The 21767-nt window shown below is 40.4% G+C and overlaps 2 protein-coding genes across 2 annotated transcripts; both read right to left on the bottom strand.

The window, feature by feature from the left end:
- Positions 1-1029: 1029 nt before the first annotated feature.
- On the bottom strand, positions 1030-1980 carry LOC128519278 (olfactory receptor 6N2-like). The gene has a single exon (XM_053492951.1). The coding sequence runs from the start codon at positions 1972-1974 to the stop codon at positions 1030-1032; it is 945 nt and encodes a 314-aa protein (XP_053348926.1). The 5' UTR covers positions 1975-1980.
- Positions 1981-16088: 14108 nt separating this feature from the next.
- On the bottom strand, positions 16089-17021 carry LOC128519323 (putative gustatory receptor clone PTE03). Its single transcript, XM_053493016.1, has one exon. The coding sequence runs from the start codon at positions 17019-17021 to the stop codon at positions 16089-16091; it is 933 nt and encodes a 310-aa protein (XP_053348991.1).
- Between the last annotated feature and the right edge of the window lie 4746 nt (positions 17022-21767).

Raw genomic sequence — 21767 nt, 5'->3', positions numbered from 1 at the left:
TTTTTATTTATTTTATTTATTTATTTATTTATTAATTAAGTCCTGTAAAATAAAATAAATTAAAATAAAATAAAATAAAATAAAATAATGCAGGCCTGAAACAGGGCGTTGAATAGAATACAGTACAAAACAGTTCTCAATCACTGTACTTCTTTAAAGTTACTTAACAGACTAACTTCCATTAGCCATTTGTGACAACATACACTGAAACACAGCTGCAGTGTTAATCAACATTACTATTATTAACATGCTAAAACACCAGCTGTGATAAGCATATTTGCTTTTTTTTTACAAAAACTGAAACAATATCATATTAGCTATTGGTAACAATTTACTGTACACTGAAATGTAAATGTTATTTAACAAACAACACAAGTTAATTCATACTATAGCAGACAGCCTAATGCACTTGGGATAGGTTATAAAGTAAACACAATGCTTTCAGTTGCTTATTAAATGAAATCTTTTTTTACTAACTCTATTGACAATTAACAAAGATAATTTTGTCAGTTATTTTTAAGTTGGTAAAGGTGTGCTGCAAAGTCTCGCTAGTAAATTACCGAAGGGAATTTCCAGTAAGCATACAGACAAGGGGCCTTGTTTTCTGTTTTAGAATTACAAAACAGAAATCCCTACTGGGTATTGCATGTCTGCCACAACTTTCCTACTGCAGACCCTACTGAAGCCTTAAGGACCATCTTAAGGCTTCAGGATCATCTAATTTCCATGAATAATGCTACACCAACACAATGCTATCTCTTTAAACATGTTTTAAAAAATGAATAGGCATGGGTTCTATATGCCCAAAGACAATAAATTTTAACAGCCTATAATTTAAAGTTCTAGGGGCAAAAAATTGGGGCAAAAAAGGCGAGCAAAAAAAAAGAGTTATATACATTTTAACTTCCAATAAAATTTCATTGTATGTTTTTTATTAGCAAACTTGGTCATCCATAGCAAATATTTATTAATAGAAAACATATTAATAGAAACAATCTCTGTTTCAGCAAGACAGCAACACATTTACATTTAAATGTAAACTTTTGCTTCTTTTCCCCAAAAAATCAATCTCCTAATACTATTAAAAATCTCCTTCAATTTTAATCCATATATTATGGGATTGAATAAAGGGGGGATAACTACAGGATTAACTGAAAATATTATGGTAAGAGTGTGTGGAATTTGCTTTGATTCCAATCTGTTATTTATAATTTCAAAGCATGCACTGACCGAAAAATTTATAAAAATAAGCAGATGAGGTAAACAGGTCTGAAGAGCTTTTTTTCTGAAATCTTTAGAATTACTTGAACAAAGAATGAGTATTCTAATATATGAGTAGATTATAAAGATCACTGGAGGAAATACACCAATGATAAAAAATAAAAGTCCCCATAAATTATTCATAGCTATTTCACCACAGCTTAGTTTTGCAATAGAGTAATTATCACAGAATATTCGGTTTAATTTATATTTACAAAGCTGTAATCTGGATGTTAAAATAACACCAACACCAACTTCACAGCATGGCAAAAACCATGATAAAAATGTTAGCTTTCTAACAGTGGACATTTTTATAAGAGTTGCATAATGTAATGGTTTACAAATGGACACATATCTGTCATAGGCCATAGCTGATAACAGTGTAAATTCTGCCAAACCATATGTGTAAAGTAGAAATGCTTGAAACAAACAACCTTCATATGAGGCTATTTGTTTTTCAGACAGTAAATCAGTGAGCAATTTGGGATAAACAGCAGTCGCTCCATAGAGAGCATTACTAAGCAAAGCAGCAATGAAAATGTACATGGGCTCATGGAGGCGTTTGTTTGTTTGTATGACAACAATGATAACAGTATTAAAACAAACAATTAATACATACAGAGTTAGAGCAAATGTAAAATAAAGATATCTGCACTTTTCTAAATCCACATGTCCCTCTAGTGTTAAATAGGTAATGTTGATAGAGTAATCCATTAACTGCATTAATCAATCCATGTGATTTCATGTGAAGATAAACTGCAGTTGTTAAAGAAAATCAATTTTGGAAAGTTTTTATACTTTCATCCAGACACAATGTAATTGATTCTGAGCAATTAGAGGACCTCCTCCTTCCTGACCTACTGTACACCATCACCTTCACATGTAAATAACATCTGAAAACTGATGCACCTGTTTGGGTAATATCAACCACAGAAGGGAAAGAGACAAGGTTTAAAATGAGATAAAATATATAAAAAATATTTATATTTCAAGTATATATATATATATATATATATATATATATATATATATATACAGTGGAACCTTGGATTACGAGTAACACGGTTTACAAGTGTTCCGCAAGACGAGCAAAATTTTTTAAATAATTTTTTACTAAATATACTTAATTTAATTACTAAATTAGTAATTTTTACTAATAAAAACTTAATTTTTTAAAACGAGCGTTGTTGTGACTCTCTCGTCGTTAGTGTGTGTCAGTGTTTGAGTGTGTGTGTGTTATGTGTGTGCGCACGCGTAATTTGACACCGTGCCGGCTCTCTCTCTTTCGCCTTTAATGTGTGTATGTATGTGTGTGTGTGAAACAGAAAGGGGGTGCTTCATTTACACACAACCGGCACAGCGCCTGTGCGCATAAATGGAAACACTTATCTGTCGGGATTTTAATTTTTACTTTTTTTAAGGTAACGTGCAGGTTAACTTAAAAACCAAACATAAAAACACAACTCATAGTTCACAATTTAATTTCATCAGCCGTGTGTATGAATGTTTTGCCTAATGTTTACAAATTTGTAGTTATTTAATATTATGTTATCAAGATTGCTCTTTTTCAAATGTGGCTTTACAACTGCGGTTTTCAGAGAGTTCAGGAAAAGTCCCAGAGAAAAGTGAGATGTTGAGCACTTCTAAAAAATCTGCTTCTAAACCGTTAAACATACTTTTGGGAAAAGATGTGGAAAGTGTGTCAAGATCGCAGATTGACAACTTGTTTTGAAAACATTTGTAAATGTTATTGCTATCATAGCGGGGAACCAACACACATCCCTGAGAGCTACTATCTGTTTGTTTTGTTTCACCTAGACGAGATCGAGAGAGGGTGGGAGAGTTTGACTCCAGTATACACCAGTTCCTCTATTTTCTGTGAGAAGCTTAGAAGTGGATATGTTGAACAGAGGAATGATGTGTCTGGTGAGAAGGGCGCAGGCTCTGGTGTTTCTGGTGGCTGTAGTAAATTGTCCTGAAATCCCTGGCTTTTTCGAGAAAGTTATCTTGGAGCTGTTGTAATATGTCACAGTCTGTCTGTGATGCGCTCTGTGAGCAGGACTGAACCCGCATGTCCATGAGCAGTGGTTGTTTTGGCTGCGTGATGTTATCAGTGTCCTTGTGGGATTCTTCAACCACATGACTCGAAAGCTGTGGTCACTCATACTTTGTCCTTGTGTGCATGTGCCATTCAGGTTGAGAGGATTGGCATGTTTTGCTGAAGCATGATGAAGGGAGAAATAGATATTTGCCTTTAGCACCCTTGCACCAAGTTTGTTTGGGTGAAGTTTTAACAAACTTTCAACAGTTTCTATGGCCCCAGAAAAGATTGAAGTTGTCGATGAAGTTGACTCCTTTTGAACTGCAGGTTCTTTTAAGCTATGTGTTCAGCCCAAGCAACTGTGAGAACATTTTAGGTCCCCTTGCTAGGAGAGGTCCACTGATGAAAAACTGAACTTCAAGTCTTTGAAGTCTTTCAAAGAGTTCAATGAAATCCTTCCTAAGAAGTGCTGACTGCTCTTTCCAAATGTCATTCTTCCCCACGTGGATGATGATTTGATTTGCAGTTTTGTGCTTGTCAGAATGTTCTGAAGTTCCCTGTTTACATCAAAGATGGTTGCTTGAGGAAAGCAGCATTAAGTTGTTGTTCTGCTACTGATGTATGCTCAACTTTGAGCGACTGTTGGTAGCAATATTAGCTACTGGCTGATCCAAACCATATTCAATCACATTTGGGGATTCCTCGCCCACATCCATTAATGCTTTAAATCTGTTCTCAAGATAAATAAATTAAGTTCAGTTTGTTTCAAGAACCGTAATCCTTCATAGAAGTGTGTGGCAGGTCATGCAGCAAGTAGATTCCACAAGAGGCATTTAAAGGGAGGCAGCTGTGTTTTTCTGTCTCTGGAATGTAAGCTGCTGGCAGCTGGAGAAAAAAGTCCCCTTTTCATCCAATCTAAAAAGTTTTTAATTTAGGGTTTTGCCCAAAAAAATTTTTTTGAGCACTGTGCTAATCTGCTGAAGTAGAAATCTTAGAGAAATCAGATAAAAGTACAAATAAAGGGAGCAAAACGCAGATCAGTAAGCAGGATATTCAAATGTTAGCAAAACCAGAAGCAAACTAAAAGGAAAATGAAAGGAAACTAAAAACACAAAAACAAACAGAGCTCCATCATTCACGCGAGAACGGATGGGGCTCTAAATACTGAAACAAAAACTTAGAGCCTCTTGGGGTGTTTGCCTTACAGAGGATTTATTTTAGAGAAGAGGGAGCATTTGTACGTTGTGCACTTTAACCTAATACTGCATGCTAAACTAATGCGTTTCGCTCTTCCTCACTTTCTCTCTCTCGCTCTCAAAGCACCCCCGCGCGGCTCTGCCCCTCGTGAGACCCACGTCATTACAGTATCCACCCTCTATGGACTCCCGATGTCCAAGAGTCAATCTGGATCCTTCAAAAATCTTTAATAGTTTCAGGGTCCAGTGTATGCCAAGACTGTAGCGCTTGATCGCCCAGGCTCTTGACACAGAGTCTGGTAGTCCACCAAACAGTCAACATGGGTGGAGTATGGAGCGGAATAAGGTGCGAGGTGTAACCTGTTTTAGCATGGCCTACGACAGGATTTTATTCACTTTGATGTCTGAGGGCTGGGCGGCTTTCCCTGGCAGGGAACAGGGACCGTGACGTGAACCTCTTTGCAGCCTTTTCCTCTTCGGCAGTGAGCTTGCAGCTGTCCTTCTGGCGGTGTTCAATGACGTATTTGCCTCTTTGAAGTTCCTGGGATGCGTTCCATTTGCCCTGCTTGCATGCAGCTCTTCCATGTTGTTGCGCGTGCGTTGCATTCATAACGCATAGAAGTATCCAGTAGCCCAACCGACCCCGAGCTACACCCCCTGCTGTGTTTTATAGCGACAGGGAGAAGCCACGGACCATTAGCGGTGATGCCTTACCAGCCGTGCCTAATTCCGCAGCACCGCTCCTTCGCACACCTGCAGATAGGGGAGGCAACCTATCTAATGAGCAAGGAGCAATATTGATTTGGGCGCACACGATTTATCAATAAAAAAAAAATAGATAGGCTCGCTAGATAAACGCTTTCAACACGATACTCCGATGTGAGCCAATTTATTCAAGTTATAATATAATATAACATATTTTTGCTGTGTAGTTTATTTTTGTGTGCATAAGAATTGCATTTTAATAAATGTTTCATGGTGCTCCAGTCCGCAGCTGCCCAAGACTTTCAAGACAATCTACCAGGCTTGTTTATTCTCCAGAGAAAGCATAATACAACTTACCCGATAGTAAATAAAAAAATTATATAAAAATCCTAAAAAAAAAATTGTCTGTTTTAATAGGATTTAATTTACAGGTGCAAGTGTGTGCGAAAAAGATGAAGTACAACAAAAAATACAAAAGTCAGACTAAAACAATATTGTTTCCAATGCTGAAGCAAACATGATTTCGTTTTACAATATATCTTTCATGATAAATGTGTGTATATGTGACACAATATACAATATACAGTGGTTACTCAATCGGAATGTAGGTTCTACCGTCACGGCGCTCGGAGGTAGTTTTTGGCTTTGTGCGTTTGCTGGCTTTTACCGCTGAGTGGCGCTATATAACTACAGACTGACGTCTCATGCCTTAGTTCATTCTCTGCTGGATTAATGAGACACTGAGTTTTGGAACTGCATGTAGTAGCGGATAAAATCAAGTAAAACATTGTAGTTAAACAAATTCATAATCACAGAACTAAAATTACAATTAGGTCTTATTAGGATTAAATTAAAACAAAATAAATGGTAACACATTTCAGATAATGTGTTAATGAGTGAGCCTTTAGATTTTATCACATGTAATTAGAAAAGATGCGTGTAGGGTTTTGAGTTGTCTTATATCTTGTGTTCTTTAAATTTGTAGTTGATTTATTAACTGAAATAAATGACCATAAAATTATAACGTTGTCAGGACGTTCTACGGCGTCAGCTGATGTCGGTCATTCAGCCCCGCTTGTGTTTTTGCGTTATTATAAGAATGAAATGCAGTGGGCTGTTATGATCTGTAAAGTGTTCGACCCATGTTGCACGGGCGGCACCATAAAGCACGGACACGAGGCGAGGTCTTACAGGAAAAAGGTAATTTATTTAGGTAAAATGGGGAAGGAAAGTGTTGAAGAAGGGAGAATGGAAAGAATGGGATACAGGTTGTGCATGTGCAGTTCCGGGGGCTGTGCCACACTGCTGCGGGCACACAGCTGACGATAAGTGGCGGTTGGTGGAGTGGCAGAACGGAGCACGCGTAGGCAGCACTCCTACACGCTTCCTTGTGACGGTGCTTCTCACGCTGTCGATTAAAAAAAAGAAGAATCTAACGCATATTATGATAAGGAAAATCTGTAAAGAACATAGTAGTAAGAAGTAAGTACGAAGAGGCCTGTGAAGTGGGGAGGGGTGCTATTTACAGTTATTGGTAGTTTCTCTGAATGTATAGGTGAGAACTGCTGATTCACACGTGGGAAGGCATGAAGTATCTGCATTTGAATGTTCTTTGTCATTGTAAAGCACACATAGTAACACTAAAAACAACAACTTAAAATTAATAGGAATAGGAGGCCCTGATGCTGCATACGAAGGCAAGATGGCGGCGCACACTGTTGCAGCGGCACAGTGCTACTCTAGATGCTTGTGTGTTTTGTGGCTTTTTTTCATTTTTAGTCCATCCTGTTGGGCAAATAACATCTACAGCCGGCATGATCCTCTCAAGATAGGAGTCTGTTTCGAGCGGAGTATTACAGCGGAGTTTCTATGGTCAAATAACATCCCGGTGGACATAGCGAGAAGCCCCGGCTCTCCGTGGATTACCATCCCCGCGGTAAGAAGTCGGCGCAGGGAGAGGAAGCAGAAGCGAGGCTGCAGGGCCGGCGCGCTAGCTAGACTACGGAAACAGCCACACAGACCACCGCTTCCAAGCCTCTTCATGACGAATGCCAGATCACTTACCAACAAGATGGATGAATTGAGGCTACAGATGGCGTCTAATACCATCGTGAAGGACAGCTGTATTATGTTAATCACAGAGACCTGGCTTCATCCCCTCATCCCAGACTTTGCTATCGAGCTAGTAGGCTACACAATACAGAGTCATGACAGAACAAGGGACTCAGGTAAGAGTAGAGGAGGGGGGCTCTGTGTTTATGTCAATAACTGCTGGTGTATTGACACAGTGACAGTAGACGGTCACTGCTCCCCAGACCTGGAGTATGTGACTGTTAAATGCAGGCCCATTTACTTACCAAGAGAGTTTAATGTAGTCATGATAACTGCTGTTTATATTCCACCAGATGCTAACGCTAGCTCGGCTATAGGACAGTTATATAGTAGCATTAGCAGATGGCAGAGCACGTATCCTGATGCTGTACACATCATAGCAGGGGACTTTAATCAGGTAGACTTAAAGTCAGCGCTCCCAAAATTTTACCAGCATGTAAAATGTGCTACTAGGGGAGCAAACACACTGGACAAGGTCTACTCAAACATCAAGCTAGGCTACAGGGTAAGATCACTACCACACCTGGGCCAGTCTGACCACATGTCCTTGCTTTTAGTCCCTGCATATGCTCCCCTCAGGAAAACTGCTCTTATAATTACAAAGACTGTAACAACATGGCCTGCTGGAGCCTCTCAGCAGCTGCAGGACTGTTTTGATAGGACGAATTGGGATGTCTTTGAAGATTCAGACCTGGAGGTGTTCACAGACTCTGTTACATTAAGAACTGCGTAGACACTGTTACAGTGGACAAACGTATACGGATTTATCCCAATCAAAAGCCCTGGATGAACAAGAAGGTCCGGCAGCTCCTGAAGGAGAGGAACAACGCCTTCAAGTCTGGCGACACGGCTATCTACAGCACAGCCCGAGCCCACCTAAAGAGAGGCATCAGGGAGGCTAAATCGATGTACAGGAGGAAAATCGAGGACCACCTGGACAGTCACAACAGCAGGCAGGTGTGGCAGGTGTGGCAGTGGTGATGCTTTACTGGCAGAGAAACTAAACTACTACTTTGCCCGTTTAGAGGTGGATCAACCAGGTGCACCCATACTTACGAAGCATGGACAGTAGAAGAGTGGGAGGTGAGGCGTACCCTGCGGTACATTAACACCAGAAAGGCTGCAGGACCGGATGGCATCTCTGGAAGGGTGCTGAAGGACTGTGCTGACCAGCTGGCTGAAGTCCTCACCAGGATTTTCAATCAGTCCTTGTCCCAGGTCACTGTTCCACTCTGTCTAAAATCCTCAATTGTAGTCCCCCTGCCTAAAAAAATTACACATTAACAGTTTTAGTGATTACCGGCCAGTTGCTCTCACCTCTGTGGTGACGAAGTGCTTTGAAAAGCTGGTACGGAGTCACATCATTTCATTCCTCCCACCAAATTTTGACACACACCAGTTTGCATATAGGGCAAACAGATCCACAGAGGATGCCATATTAACAGCTCTCCAGGCAGCGCTATCCCATTTGGAGCACCTGGGAAGCTATGTGCGGCTACTTTTTGTGGATTATAGCTCTGCGTTTAATACCATCCTCCCCCACAAACTGATGGACAAACTAGTGGACCTGGGGCTTTCATATTCCATCTGTCTATGGATTAGGAGCTTTCTGCGTGATCGCAGTCAGAGGGTGCGAGTGGGCCCATATACATCACCGGCCATCAGCCTCAGCACCGGGTCACCACAGGGTTGTTTTAAAGCCCCCTGCTCTACACCCTGTACACCTACGACTGCACACCTGTCCAGCATAGTAACACGCTTGTCAATTTTGCAGATGACACAACAATGGTAGGACTCATCTCTGGGGGGGGATAAGTCTGCCTACAGGTATGAGGTGGAATGGCTAACAGCCTGGTGTGGAGAAAATAATCTACTGCTTAACACCTCTAAGACCAAGGAGGTCATCATAGATTTTAGGAGGAAAAAGTGGACATCTCACCACTGTTTATCAGTGGGGACTGTGTGGAGAGGGTTCCGTACTTCCGCTTTTTGGGAGTACATGTTGAGGAGGATCTGAGCTGGGGGATAAACACATCTGAAATACTAAAAAAGGCCCAGCAGAGACTGTATTTCCTGAGAATGCTCAGGAAGAACAACATCTCCCAGAGACTGCTGGTGTCTTTTTATCGATGCTCCATTGAGAGCATACTGGCATACTGCATATGTGTGTGGTATAGCAGCTGCACTGTGGCCCAGAGAACGGCACTGCAGAGGGTCATTACAACTGCCCAGAAGATTGTCGGCTGCCCTCTTAGCAATCTGGAAAACTTACACAATTCCCACTGTCTTAAACTTGCCAATAAAATTGCAAAGGACAACTCACACCCGGGACATCAACTGTTTGATCTACTGCCGTCTGGCAGACAGTATAGATCATTAAAAACTAAAACCAGTAGATATAAAAACTGTTTTTATCCCAGTGCAATAAGAATACTGAATGCTGCTATAAAAATGGTTCAAATAATGTGCAATAAGTTTAAATTATTTATGCATTTTTTTCTGCAATTAATGCAATTTTATGCAAAAAAAAAGATCAATTGCAATAGCAGAATGTACACTTTGGGGGAGTGTGTGTGTGTGTGTGTGCATGCGTAATTATGTTTCAAGGTTGCATTGAGGGATGGCACTTTAAATTTCGTTGTACTTGTTGCAATGACAATAAAGACTATTCTATTCTATACATATTATTTAATACAACAAAACTTCTCTGCGCTCTGGTAAACTTCATTAGACTGCGTAAATAAAAAAGAAGAATAACGATACCGGCTTTATATTAAACTAACATATATTGTAAATAAACCACAATAACCCATGTTTAGAAAATATTTCTTAAGACAATAGAAAATGATCCTGCACCTATTTTTGGTGTGACAGCTGTCACCCCTCTTATACCATTCTTTATCACCATAAATCGCTTTAGTGATAAGCCGGTAACTTTATACTGTATGTACTGTAAAACGGGTGCATCTGTAGGAATAAATTGTTTACATGTTTGTATCACGCGCTATTGATCAGTGGTTTATGTTTAAGTAAATGCTCATTGCGGCATCTATTTTTATTTAAACTATTAAACTATTTTTTAATTTAAATAAGTAAGCTTTTAATTTTACTTCTTTAACCATACTGTAACCATTTTACTCATGCTCTTTGTCTATTTCAAAGACAAGAAAATTAGTTATATCCGCTGTTTTAACCACTACAGGGATATCACAGCCAGCGTTAGTTTTCAAAAAGACCATGAACTTCAAACATTGTCAGGATGTGCTACTGCGTCAGCGTCAACAATGACGATGCCATTCATCAGCGCTCGTGTTTTTGTGTTATTATAAAAATGAAATGCAGTAAGCTGTTATGGTCGTCATAATTTTCTTTAATAAATAAGAAAAAACATTTTACCAAACTACATTTTTACATTCCAGTAGCACACCCGTTGCGCTCTACCACCATCGGCAAAACTTTCTGAAGATGATCTTAATATTTATTGCACGAAAATTTGGTCAAGCGATCTTTCCAGTAAGTCACAATGGCCTGAATAAGCTCATCTTTGTTCCGTTTCAAAGGCTACACTCGATGCTGCGTGAAAACGCTATGGGAAACATCTTGTTATGTTGCCAGTTGTGAAGCATGTGTTTATCAAACATGCCAAATTTTGGCTTATATAACCTCGGTCAGGTGACTTCATCCGTGAGATGCACCTGCAGGTTATGAATAGGAGTGAACCGGAAACATTCCTCAGATCTTTTGTCTTAACTGACCTTGTTGTGTATGCGTCTGTGTTTAAACCAGCAAAATAAGAAAGTGTTTAACTCACCGATATGGCAGAGTTTTAATTGAGATATCCCTCCGTGTCTGATAAATATCGGAGGGCGATCTGTACACTTTACTGCTTCGAATAAAGTGCTCGCGCGCGCCCCGCATTCCTTGAGAAGCACCGGGCCGCGGCGCATTTCTAGGGCTTAAAACGCGTGTATCCAGCAGGACATCATCCTCCCTAAAAAGCTAATACTTCCTTTCAAGCTGTGTAGACTTTTATCTTCCCTGGAGGGAAAAGCTTTTCCGGCAGCAGGGCTGGTTGATGCTCCATTGCACACCATGACGGTTTTGCAGGTCTACCAGGCTGACCTGCTGAGAGACTTGAGTACTGGCGGGGCTCTTCAAGATAGGGCGTTCTGGAATTACGCCAGGCCACAGACTTATGGCTGAATCTCAGCGACATCAAGCATAGGATCGCGCAATCCCCCTTGATGCCCCTATTTCGCCTTCCGGCCTGTTTGATGATGTCGTTAACTCGTTCGCCACTAGGTTCATGAGGCGAAGTTATATGAACAAGTCTCTAAAAATTCCTTCCCCGCCGTGCTCAAGAGTCGGGACTGTCGGCCACCCAGTCTCAACCGGGTCTGACGCTTGCAAGGCGTGGAACACACGTGTTTTTGACCCGGGCACCCCCTCGTAAAGATTGGGGTGCGTCGCGCTTCGCAATCTGCCTCAAAAGAGCTCAGACTGGCATATTGTCTCTTTCACAAAGAAGCCCTGAGGTTCATGTGCCCAGGACCATGGGGGTGGCCCCCCAATGGGGAGAGGCATGCAGAATGAAGTGTTCTTCCTGGCACCCCAGGAGGTCGGTATTTTTGCTCCGCCACCACTGGTGTTTCGGGCAACACCAGTCTCCAATAAAGTGTTAGCTCTTCGGTTTTTCCTGCCATGTTTCAGGATGCCGAACATCTAACATCACCCCCCGGTTTACCCAAGCCGCCGAAACTTTTGCCCTTTTCAGAGAAACTGGCAGCGTGGAAACTACTGCCAAGAATATCTCCTTGGGTACTAAGCATTGTAGAGAGAAACAACAGGATGCAGTTCTCACATCACCCTCCGTGTTTCAACGGCGTGGTCTCCACTTCCGTAAAACCGGAATGTGCGCATCTGCTGACAGAAGTTGCTGGGGAATGGGGCCATGGAACATGTTCCCCTACCAGACAGTGAGTCAGGCTACTACAGTCTGTATTTCTTGGTTCCCAAGAGGAACGGGGGGCTACGTCCAATTTTTTGATTTTCGCGGGCTGTTCTGCTATCTAAAATAAATAAATACAGCTTCAAAATGTTGACTGTCAAAGTGATTGCTCTCAAATCCTACCAAGCGATTGATTTGGGACAATCAAATCAAAAGGGATTGAAGGATGCTTACTTCATATAGAAATATTGCCACAACACAGGAGGTTCCTAAGGTCGCTTTCGGGGGCGAAGCTTACCAGTATCGGGTCCTTCCATTTGGTCTAGCTCTATCACCCGCGCATATATTAAATGCATGGATGTAGTTCTGGCGCTTACGACTCCAGGGCATCCGTATTTGAATTACATAGACGACTGGCTGGCCCAGTCTCAGTACTGTAGCTAGCGCTTTGACATCAGCATGTCATCCTAGCTCATCTTTGTTTCTTAGGATTGAGACCCAATGCCATAAAAAGCGTGCTCTTTCCTGTTCAGAGGACAACATATTGGGTGTCACATGGGATTCGATCGTAAGCGGGCACAGCTGTCTCCCGCTTGTGTCGAATCCATTCTCAACAACCTCAAGGAAATCAAGCTAGACTGAAAAGTGACCATCACTTTCATAGATCTTAGCTCTTATGGCAGCTGTATCCACGGTGACACCTTTGGGCCTTTTGCACATGAGAGCATTTTAGTTGTGGCTAAGAACCAGGGGATTTCACTCTAGGGCCAATCCCCAATAAAGGTTACGCGCCAGTGCTTCGTACCCTTCCTATGTGGTTCAGACCCCGGTTTCTGACTTTAGGTCCCACTCTAAGTTCGTCTTGTCATCGCAGATGCTAATGACAGACGCTTCCCTCATGGGCTGGGGTGCGGTCTTTGATGACCGTCCAGCCCAAGGGAGCTGGAGAGGCCATCTTCTCGCGCGGCACATCAATTACCTCGAAATGATGGCTCTATTTTTGGCCCTAAAGCACTTCCTTCAGCAGTTGAGAGGCTACCATGTCCTAGTGCGGGTGGACAACACTATGGCAGTCTCATATATTAATCGCCAGGGCGGACTGTGCTCGCGCTGCTAAATAGCTAGCACACCAGGTTCCTGTCCCTCAGGGCGAATTACATTCCAGGGCATATGAATGTGGGAGCAGTTGTTCTGTCCAGTCAATCTCTGACACACGGGAAATGGAAACCCCACCCCAAAATTGTCCGTCAATCGGGAGAGATTTCAGGTAGAAGAGGTGGACCTCTTTGTCTTGCAAGATCAGCAAATGCCCCCTTTACTACTCTCTGATTCTTCCAGCTACCCCGGGTCTGGACGCCGTGGCCCGTACATGGCCCTGGTTACGCCTTTATGCGCTTTTCCTGATAGCTCTGCTCCCAGGAGTCTTGGCGAGGGTCCATCAACAGTGTTTGCGCCTCTTATTGATAGCGCCCTGTTGGCCGACCAGAGTGTGGTTCTCGGATCTAGTATCCCTCTACAACGGCTCACCATGGGTGATTCCAATGAGGTGGGATCTTCTGTCTCAGACGCAGGGGACGATATTTCATCCCCGGCCCGAGTTTTGGAACCTTCACATTCAGTGAAGTGCTAGGGCTCCCTCCCCTAGAAGAGCTTATGCCCTCAAATGGAATGTATTTGAAAGTTGGTGCATGACGAAGCAGGTAGACCCAGTCCACTGCCGAAATGTTTCAGTGCTGGAGTCTCTGCAGGAAAAATTGTCCTCGGGCTTGTGCCCTAGTACCCTCAGGACGTACGTAACTGCTATTTTAGCCTGCAACAACGGGACCAACTAAGTCAAGCTGGTCTTTTCAGCCAGTGTAATTAAGACTATTTTAAGTGCTAGGGCTCCCTCCCCTAGAAGAGCTTATGCCCTCAAATGGAATGTATTTGAAAGTTGGTGCATGACGAAGCAGGTAGACCCAGTCCACTGCCGAAATGTTTCAGTGCTGGAGTCTCTGCAGGAAAAATTGTCCTCGGGCTTGTGCCCTAGTACCCTCAGGACGTACGTAACTGCTTTTTCAGCCTGCCACGTCCTGATTTACATTTACATTTGGGCATTTGGCAGACGCTCTTATCCAGAGCGACTTACATTTTTATCTCATTACACATCTGAGCAGTTGAGGGTTAAGGGCCTTGCTCAAGGGCCCAACAGTGACAACTTGGTGGTTGTGGGGTTTGAACCTGGGATCTTCCGAACTGTAGTCCAATGCCTTAACCACTGAGCCTGATTGGTGGGGTTACTGTGACACGGTCCCTTTTGTGGGTTTTATCTATCGTGCTCGAAGAGCCAATTGACACCCTTTTTTTTTTTAACCACTAGAGTCAGCGCCTCAGGTTTCTGACCTTTAGGATGGTTTTTCTAATGGCCGTTACCTATCTGAAAGGATTGGAGATCTGTCAGTCTCCCCATCCTGCCTAGACTTTGCCCCTGGGCTAGTCAGGGCCATTTTGTGTAATTACCCTTACCTGAATATCTTTAGACACTGGGAGGAAACCAGAGTACCCAGAGGAAACCTAGCAAGCACAGGGAGAATATGCAAACTCCATGCACACAGAGGCGGGAATAGAGCCTGGCCCGGGAGGAAGTGTGAGGTAACAGTGCTAACCATTACACCACCATGCCGCCCCACAGCATTTTAGGCTTGTGCTGTATAGAGTCACCTATGCTTTTTTTTTTTTACCAAAAAATAGGTAATATGATAAACTAAAATTAATAATTTTAGTTAGTATAAATAATTTTGTTAAGTTTGTTAAATTTTTTTCTAAAAAGTCACATAGGCAAAAAAATAGGACAGATACACACAATCATGTGTTTTTTTGTTGTTTCCCTTTGTTTCAATAAAAAAATAAATAATAACAATGTTATCATTTTGAGGTTTCTGTATATGTTCCATATTTAAATAGCAGTTAAATTTACCCTTTAAAATAAAAATGATAACTTGGGTCCTACATGACATATCCTGAAACCTAATACACAACAGTTTAAAGTCTGAACCTTCCCTGTCATTGACCTATAATATGTTCCCGGCATGTATCTGTGTGGCTTAAATTTTAAGGATTTTATTAAGCTTTTTGCAAAGTACTGCACATATAGAAAAATCTATGGATAAAAAGTCGATATTTATATTCAGACAAATAAAATTTACTATACATCTGCGTTCTTTTCTACATACTGTATATAAAAATATAACAATAACAAATTATTGTATAACAGTTTTCAGTTTTTAAATATAATACTAATATTTAAAATCAATATTATCTTGGGTTAACCTTAAATTGCTGTTTTCAAATTACATGCAATTTCCTTAGCGTATGATAAAACTAGCTTTTAGTTGTATTAATCATGTAAACATGTGATTAGTAAAAGAACTAAGGTGATAAACTAGAAAATAGAACTATAGAAATACATTGACAAAGAGAGAAGATCATTATTACAGAATTAGGCATTTCAAAAATCACCATGAATTTTATATTAAGTTTTTTTTTTTCAAGCAATGCTAATTGTGTTCACATTTTTTCACAATTTTACATAACTACATACAAAATATTTTGTTTTATTTTTTATTTGTCTTTAAAATTATAATTATAGGTAAAGCGAAAAATAATGTTTCCTGGCCATTATCTTTATGTATGCATAATACAGGTCATATTGCAAATATATAATTAATTTTCCTTGCATTTTTGTACTTTTATTACTACTGTGACTAATAATAATAATAGTCGTAATAATATTTTTTGTGGAAAAACTGGACCAAGGTTTCTTTTTAGGTTATACGTTGTTTTGCACTTAAATAATAAGTTTCTTAATGCTTTTTAAAATCTCCTTCAGTTTTAATCCATATATTATGGGATTGAATATAGGAGGAATTAATAAATATTCAACTGACAGGATCATGACAATAATGTGTGGAATCTGGTTAGAGTCTACTCTGGAGTTTATAATTTCAAAACATGTATTAACAGAAAAAATTATGAAAATTAAAAGGTGTGGTAAACAGGTCTGTAGAGCCTTTCTTCTGAAATCTTTAGAATTGTTTAAACACACAGAGAGTATCCTGATGTATGAGTAAAATATAAAGATCACCGGTGGAAAAACAATGGTGCAAAACATAAAAAGTCCATATAAGTTGTTTACAAATGTTTCCCTACAACTTAATTTGATAATGGAGTACCCATCACAATATATTCTGTTCAATTTAAATTTACATAACTGAAGTTGGCATGTAAGTAACGCCGCTATACCAATTTCACAACAAGGCAAAAGCCATGATAAACATAAGAGCCTTCTGACATTACTTATTTTTACGAGAGTTGTATAATGCAGTGGTTTGCAGATGGACACATATCTGTCATAGGCCATAGCTGATAACAAGGCGAACTCTGAAGAAGCGTACCAATAAACATAAAAAGCCTGAAATAAACACCCAGAATAAGAAGCAATTTGTTTTTCAGACAGCAAGTCAATAAGCAGTTTAGGATAAAGAGCTGTTGCTCCAGAGAGAGCATTACAAAGCAACGCAGCTATGAAAATATACATGGGCTCATGAAGATGTTTGTTCATGAATATTACAAAAATTATAACAGCATTAAACATAATGATTGATATATACACTGTAAGAGTAATAAAAAAATAAACATATCTGTAATGCTGTAAAGCCACATGTCCACCAAGGGTTAAATATGTAATGTTAGTATCATCCATTAATGACAAGTAATACATCAGGATCTAGACAACGAAAACTGAGGTAGGAAAAGGTTTAGTGTGCATTTATACTGTCTCCTTTGGTCATGTATTCCTTAGTGACCTAATTATTGACTATAATACGACGACTTCTACAGCTACTACTAAAACTACTACTACTACTACTAATAATAATATTAAATAATAAGAGGAAGAAGAAAAAGAAGAATAACAACAACAATTAGAGATGTGTATCTGTGCCCTCAAACTGCAGACTCCAAATATAATTCTGGGCCCATAATAAATAAGCCTCTCAGAATCATTTATAGGAATTGCACTCAAAGTTCATTTAGGACAGAAAATATTTCACGCTCAGAGTAGGAAAAGTAAAAGGTGTTTAGGAAACTTCTTCCTCAAAACAATTTGATGTCACTTTTTACGACACTAAGACCTGCAAAATAAGCTGCACGTTATAGTGGGTTTTGTAGTTTTGACAGGTTTGAACACATCTTTAATGAACTTTGTTGAGTCCTGGTTTCTCTCAAGGTTTCTTCCTAAAGTCATTTTTGAAGTTGTGAAGTTTTCCCTGCTACTGTCACCTCTCTGCTTATGTATTTGGGAAAATTTAAAAAATATCTCATCACACTTTTCAAACACAGTTACATATTTTTTCTGATTCTGTAAAAATGCTTTGTGACAATGACTACTGTTAAAAGCACTATATGAATAAAATTATGTTTTAAATATATTTATATCTGTGTCAGAGGAGAGGATTTCCCACACAACTCTTCCCTTTATGTTTATGATAAGTCAGAGGATCATTTACAATCAGAGTACATGTAAATCTTGTCAGTTTCTTACAGTACCTTACAGTCCACCATTAGCCAGGCAAACAAAGAAAAGCATGCATGAAAGGCAGACAGAGTGAAGTATCACATGCTGCTTCAGCTTTGATCCAGAAGAAAGAGGCAATTAAACCCTGAAATTAAGTTGGGCTGGGGGGCTGTTTCCATTGCATTTAGACTTGAAGTAGGGCTGTGCACAGTAAAGTGGCTCTAAAAATTAAGTAAAATAAAATAACATACAGACACTAATCATCACATGAAACTCATCCAGGTAAGCAATACGTGATCAATCTCATTGATTATAAGCTGGATCGGTGAGACTTCCTTGCCAAAACAAATAATATTGTTTATGTAACTCAGTCTACAATTTCATATTATAATGCAAAAATTTCAAAACCCTGTATTGTGTAGATTCGCCATGTGCTACCACTTCAGGGGTACGTTTCCCAGAAGCATCGTTAGCCAACAATGGTTGCAAGTTACGTCATTACCAACATAGTTCAACAATTCGGTGTTTCTTAAAACCATAGTTCAAATGAACATTCGCAAACAGCGTCGCAAACTTACGTGGTTGGAACTACAGCCTTCGACCTGTGTTTAGAAGCATAGTTCCTTGCCGCGGCTGGGTGTGTTCTATTCACAGTTAATGAACCTACACCCTATTAGTTTCTAAAAATTTTCCCAACCACTGTAAGCGATTTGGAAAACCTAATGTTTTGGTGCTCAGATATTACAGTAGGTTATTAATTTTTCGTTTATTTTGATTACAAATTCACTTTGAAATGATATAACAGCAATACCGTTGCAATTATTCTCCCTTCGAAGTGCCCTACAAAAGCATTATTTATGCCGGTTGGAACACAGCCTTGGTTTCGTTTGTGCGAAGAAAAGGTGAGTATCTTTGTTAAAACATACCCTGTTACACTTGTCTCTGGTCTAGGGTCAGAGAGGAGGTAACAAAGAAATCGACAGAGGCAAATTCTTAGGGAAAAAAAAAGCAATATCAAACAAATTAACTGTTTCTCCCCAATCCCAGCATTCCAGCAAAAGACCACACTAACTTGGTAAATAACAAAAGAGACTTTTATTTAAGAAGTTCAATGATGAAGGGGAGCAAATCATACTTCAGAAGGGGAACCATGCCAAAAATAACAAACATAACAGAGCTAACTTAACAGAGGGACACTATCTAGTCTCACAAAGAAATTAAAACAAACAACAGAAGTCTTACCTTACTCCCTTTCTAACCAAAAACAGGAGAAAACTTGGGTCAAAAACAAATGGCATCCACCTCCCTACTGCTCCAACAAAGTAAACCAGTTTAATATTATAAAGAGAAGTCTTAGATTTTTGGCAATCTTTGGTAAGGTCATACAGAGTGAAATTACAACAAGGACACTGCAACACCTCTAGAAGTCCCAACGCAGGGGAACACACAAACAACAAACCAACCACTAGCACGGACACTAAGCTCAGGGGCAGGAGAAGAAACAGTCTCTGGTGGCGGGGCAGCACAGAGTAGGCAGGGGGGAGAGCTTCACACAAAGTCTCCAGCTTTATTTCCAAAGTCTCTTCTTCAGTAGCCAATCAGGAATCAGGACAAGCCAATGGTGGATGATGGCAATTACCAACAGCTGAACTTCATTAAGCTTTGCAGTAAGGTGGACGAGAGAAAAGAGAATGAGAGAGAAAACCAAAACACGGCAAAACTCAGATTACACACTGTATACACACAATATTACAAATAAAAATAATTACGTCTTGGAACGTAACACCCCCATCACCAAATTTACAACTTATGGCTTGTAAATACTTTTCAGTGTATCGTAATGCAAAGTAACTTCTCAATCACCATCACACTCACAGGCCCTAGAGAGTGCATCCGCCACCACATTCTCTGAACCCTTCTTGTGTTGAATGTCTATGTTATATTCTTGTAGGAAAAGTGACCAGCGCATCAAACGCTGATTAAGGTTGCACATACGAGAGAGAAAAATCAGAGGGTTATGGTCAGTATAGACAACAAGAGGCATACAACTTCCACCCACATAAACCTCAAAATGTTTGAGAGCCAACACCAAGGCAAGAGCCTCTTTTTCAATTGTACTGTAGTTCCGTTGATTCTTGGAGAACTTCTTGGAGAAGTAACAGACAGGATGGTCCATTCCTGCACAATCCTCCTGTAACAGGACAGCACCCGCTCCTACAGCACTTGCATCTACTTGTAGCTTAAATGGAGAAGAAAAGTTAGGGGCAGAGAGAACTGGAGCATTGCAGAGAAGGTCTTTGGCAGCAAGAAAAGCACTCTCACACTGAGGGCTCCAGACAAATTTTTTCACAGTGCTTAGGAGGTCAGTTAAGGGAGACACTACTGTTGCAAAGTTTTTACAAAAACCTCGATAGTACCCCGCCATTCCCAAAAACCGGCGCAACTGACGTTTGGTAAGGGGAGTTGGGAATTCAACAACAGCAGCCACCTTGGCTGTCACAGGCCTTATACAGCCTTGGCCCACCTTTTTTCCAAGGTAAGTTACTACTGCTTTAGCAAACTCACACTTCGCTAGATTGAGAATTAAATTAGCATTGCTCAGTCTGTCAAATACCCTCTCTAAGTTGTTTAGGTGGCCTTCCCAATCATGTGAGTAGACCACAATGTCATCCAAATAAGCGTCACAGCCACCCAACCCGGACAAAACTTTCTGCATAAGCCTTTGGAAGGTCGCTGGGGCATTCCGCATCCCAAACGCCATACAGTTGTATTGGAGGAAGTTATCCGGGGTGACAAATGCAGAGATTTCACACGCACGTGCAGTTAGAGGGACCTGCCAATAACCTTTTAATAGGTCTAACTTTGTCACAAACTTTGAAGCACCAACCTTATCCACGCAATCTTCCATTCTGGGTAAGGGAAAGGAATCAGGCTTGGTGACACTGTTTACCTTCCTATAATCAGTGCAAAAACGAAAAGTGGAATCAGGCTTTGGGACTAGCAGGCATGGTGAACTCCAAGGACTTTGGCTGTGTACCGCAAGGTGATTTTGGAGCAAGTAATCAACCTCAGACTTCATGATCTCCCGCTTTACAGGATTTACTCTGTACGGGTGTTGTTTGATAGGGAGAGAGTTACCTACGTCAATATCATGAAACAACATTGTTGTTCTTCCTGGAACATCAGAGAACAATGCCGGATAGCTTTGTATCAGCTTCACAACATCTTTCAGCTGATCTTTGGGCAAGTAGGACAAATGCGAGTATATATTACCTAAAATAGCAGAATTGTTCAGACGCACACCAGGAGACTGAGGTTCTTCCAGTATCACATCTCCACCAACAGGAACACAGTCTACTGTAACACAGGGTTTACACTGAGACACAGAGATTGCAGAGGCAGGCACTTCACGTACAACATAGGGCTTTAACATGTTAATATGACATACCCTCTTCTTACGCCTGCGCTCGGGAGTAGCTACAACGTAATCGGTTTCACTAAGTTTCTGTTCAATAACATAAGGCCCTGAAAATTTAGCTTGTAGTGGTGAGCCAGGAACAGGGAGAAGGACAAGAACAGATTCACCCGGCTGAAAACTGCGCTGCACTGTTTTTCTGTCGAAGCGTGTTTTCATTTTAGACTGTGACACAGAAAGATGAGACCTAGCCAGATTCAAATTCAAATTCAAATTTTATTTGTCACATACACAAACATACACAGTACGAAATGTAGTGAAATGCATTTTACGGCTGCCATTGACCCTAGAAGAGAATTAAAGTTTACAAATAAGAAATAAATATGAATAAAAGAAATACGATAGAAATTAAATAAAAATTAAATTAAACTAGGAAAAATAGAACTAAAAATAAAAATAGAAATAGAAATATGATGTGCAAAAATAGAAATCTACTGTACAAATTGAAATATACTGTGCTGTGTGTGCAAATATGC

This window comes from Clarias gariepinus, chromosome 3 (genome assembly GCF_024256425.1).
Source record: "Clarias gariepinus isolate MV-2021 ecotype Netherlands chromosome 3, CGAR_prim_01v2, whole genome shotgun sequence".
In the NCBI taxonomy this organism is placed as follows: Eukaryota; Metazoa; Chordata; class Actinopteri; order Siluriformes; family Clariidae; genus Clarias; species Clarias gariepinus.
Note: the sequence above shows the minus strand (reverse complement) of the source record. Positions and strands in the feature narration are given on the sequence as shown.

Excerpts from the sequence above, each read along its gene's own strand:
- LOC128519278 (XM_053492951.1), bottom strand. The coding sequence starts at position 1,974 with ATGGATTACTCTATCAACATTACCTATTTAACACTAGAGGGACATGTG.
- LOC128519323 (XM_053493016.1), bottom strand. The coding sequence starts at position 17,021 with ATGTATTACTTGTCATTAATGGATGATACTAACATTACATATTTAACC.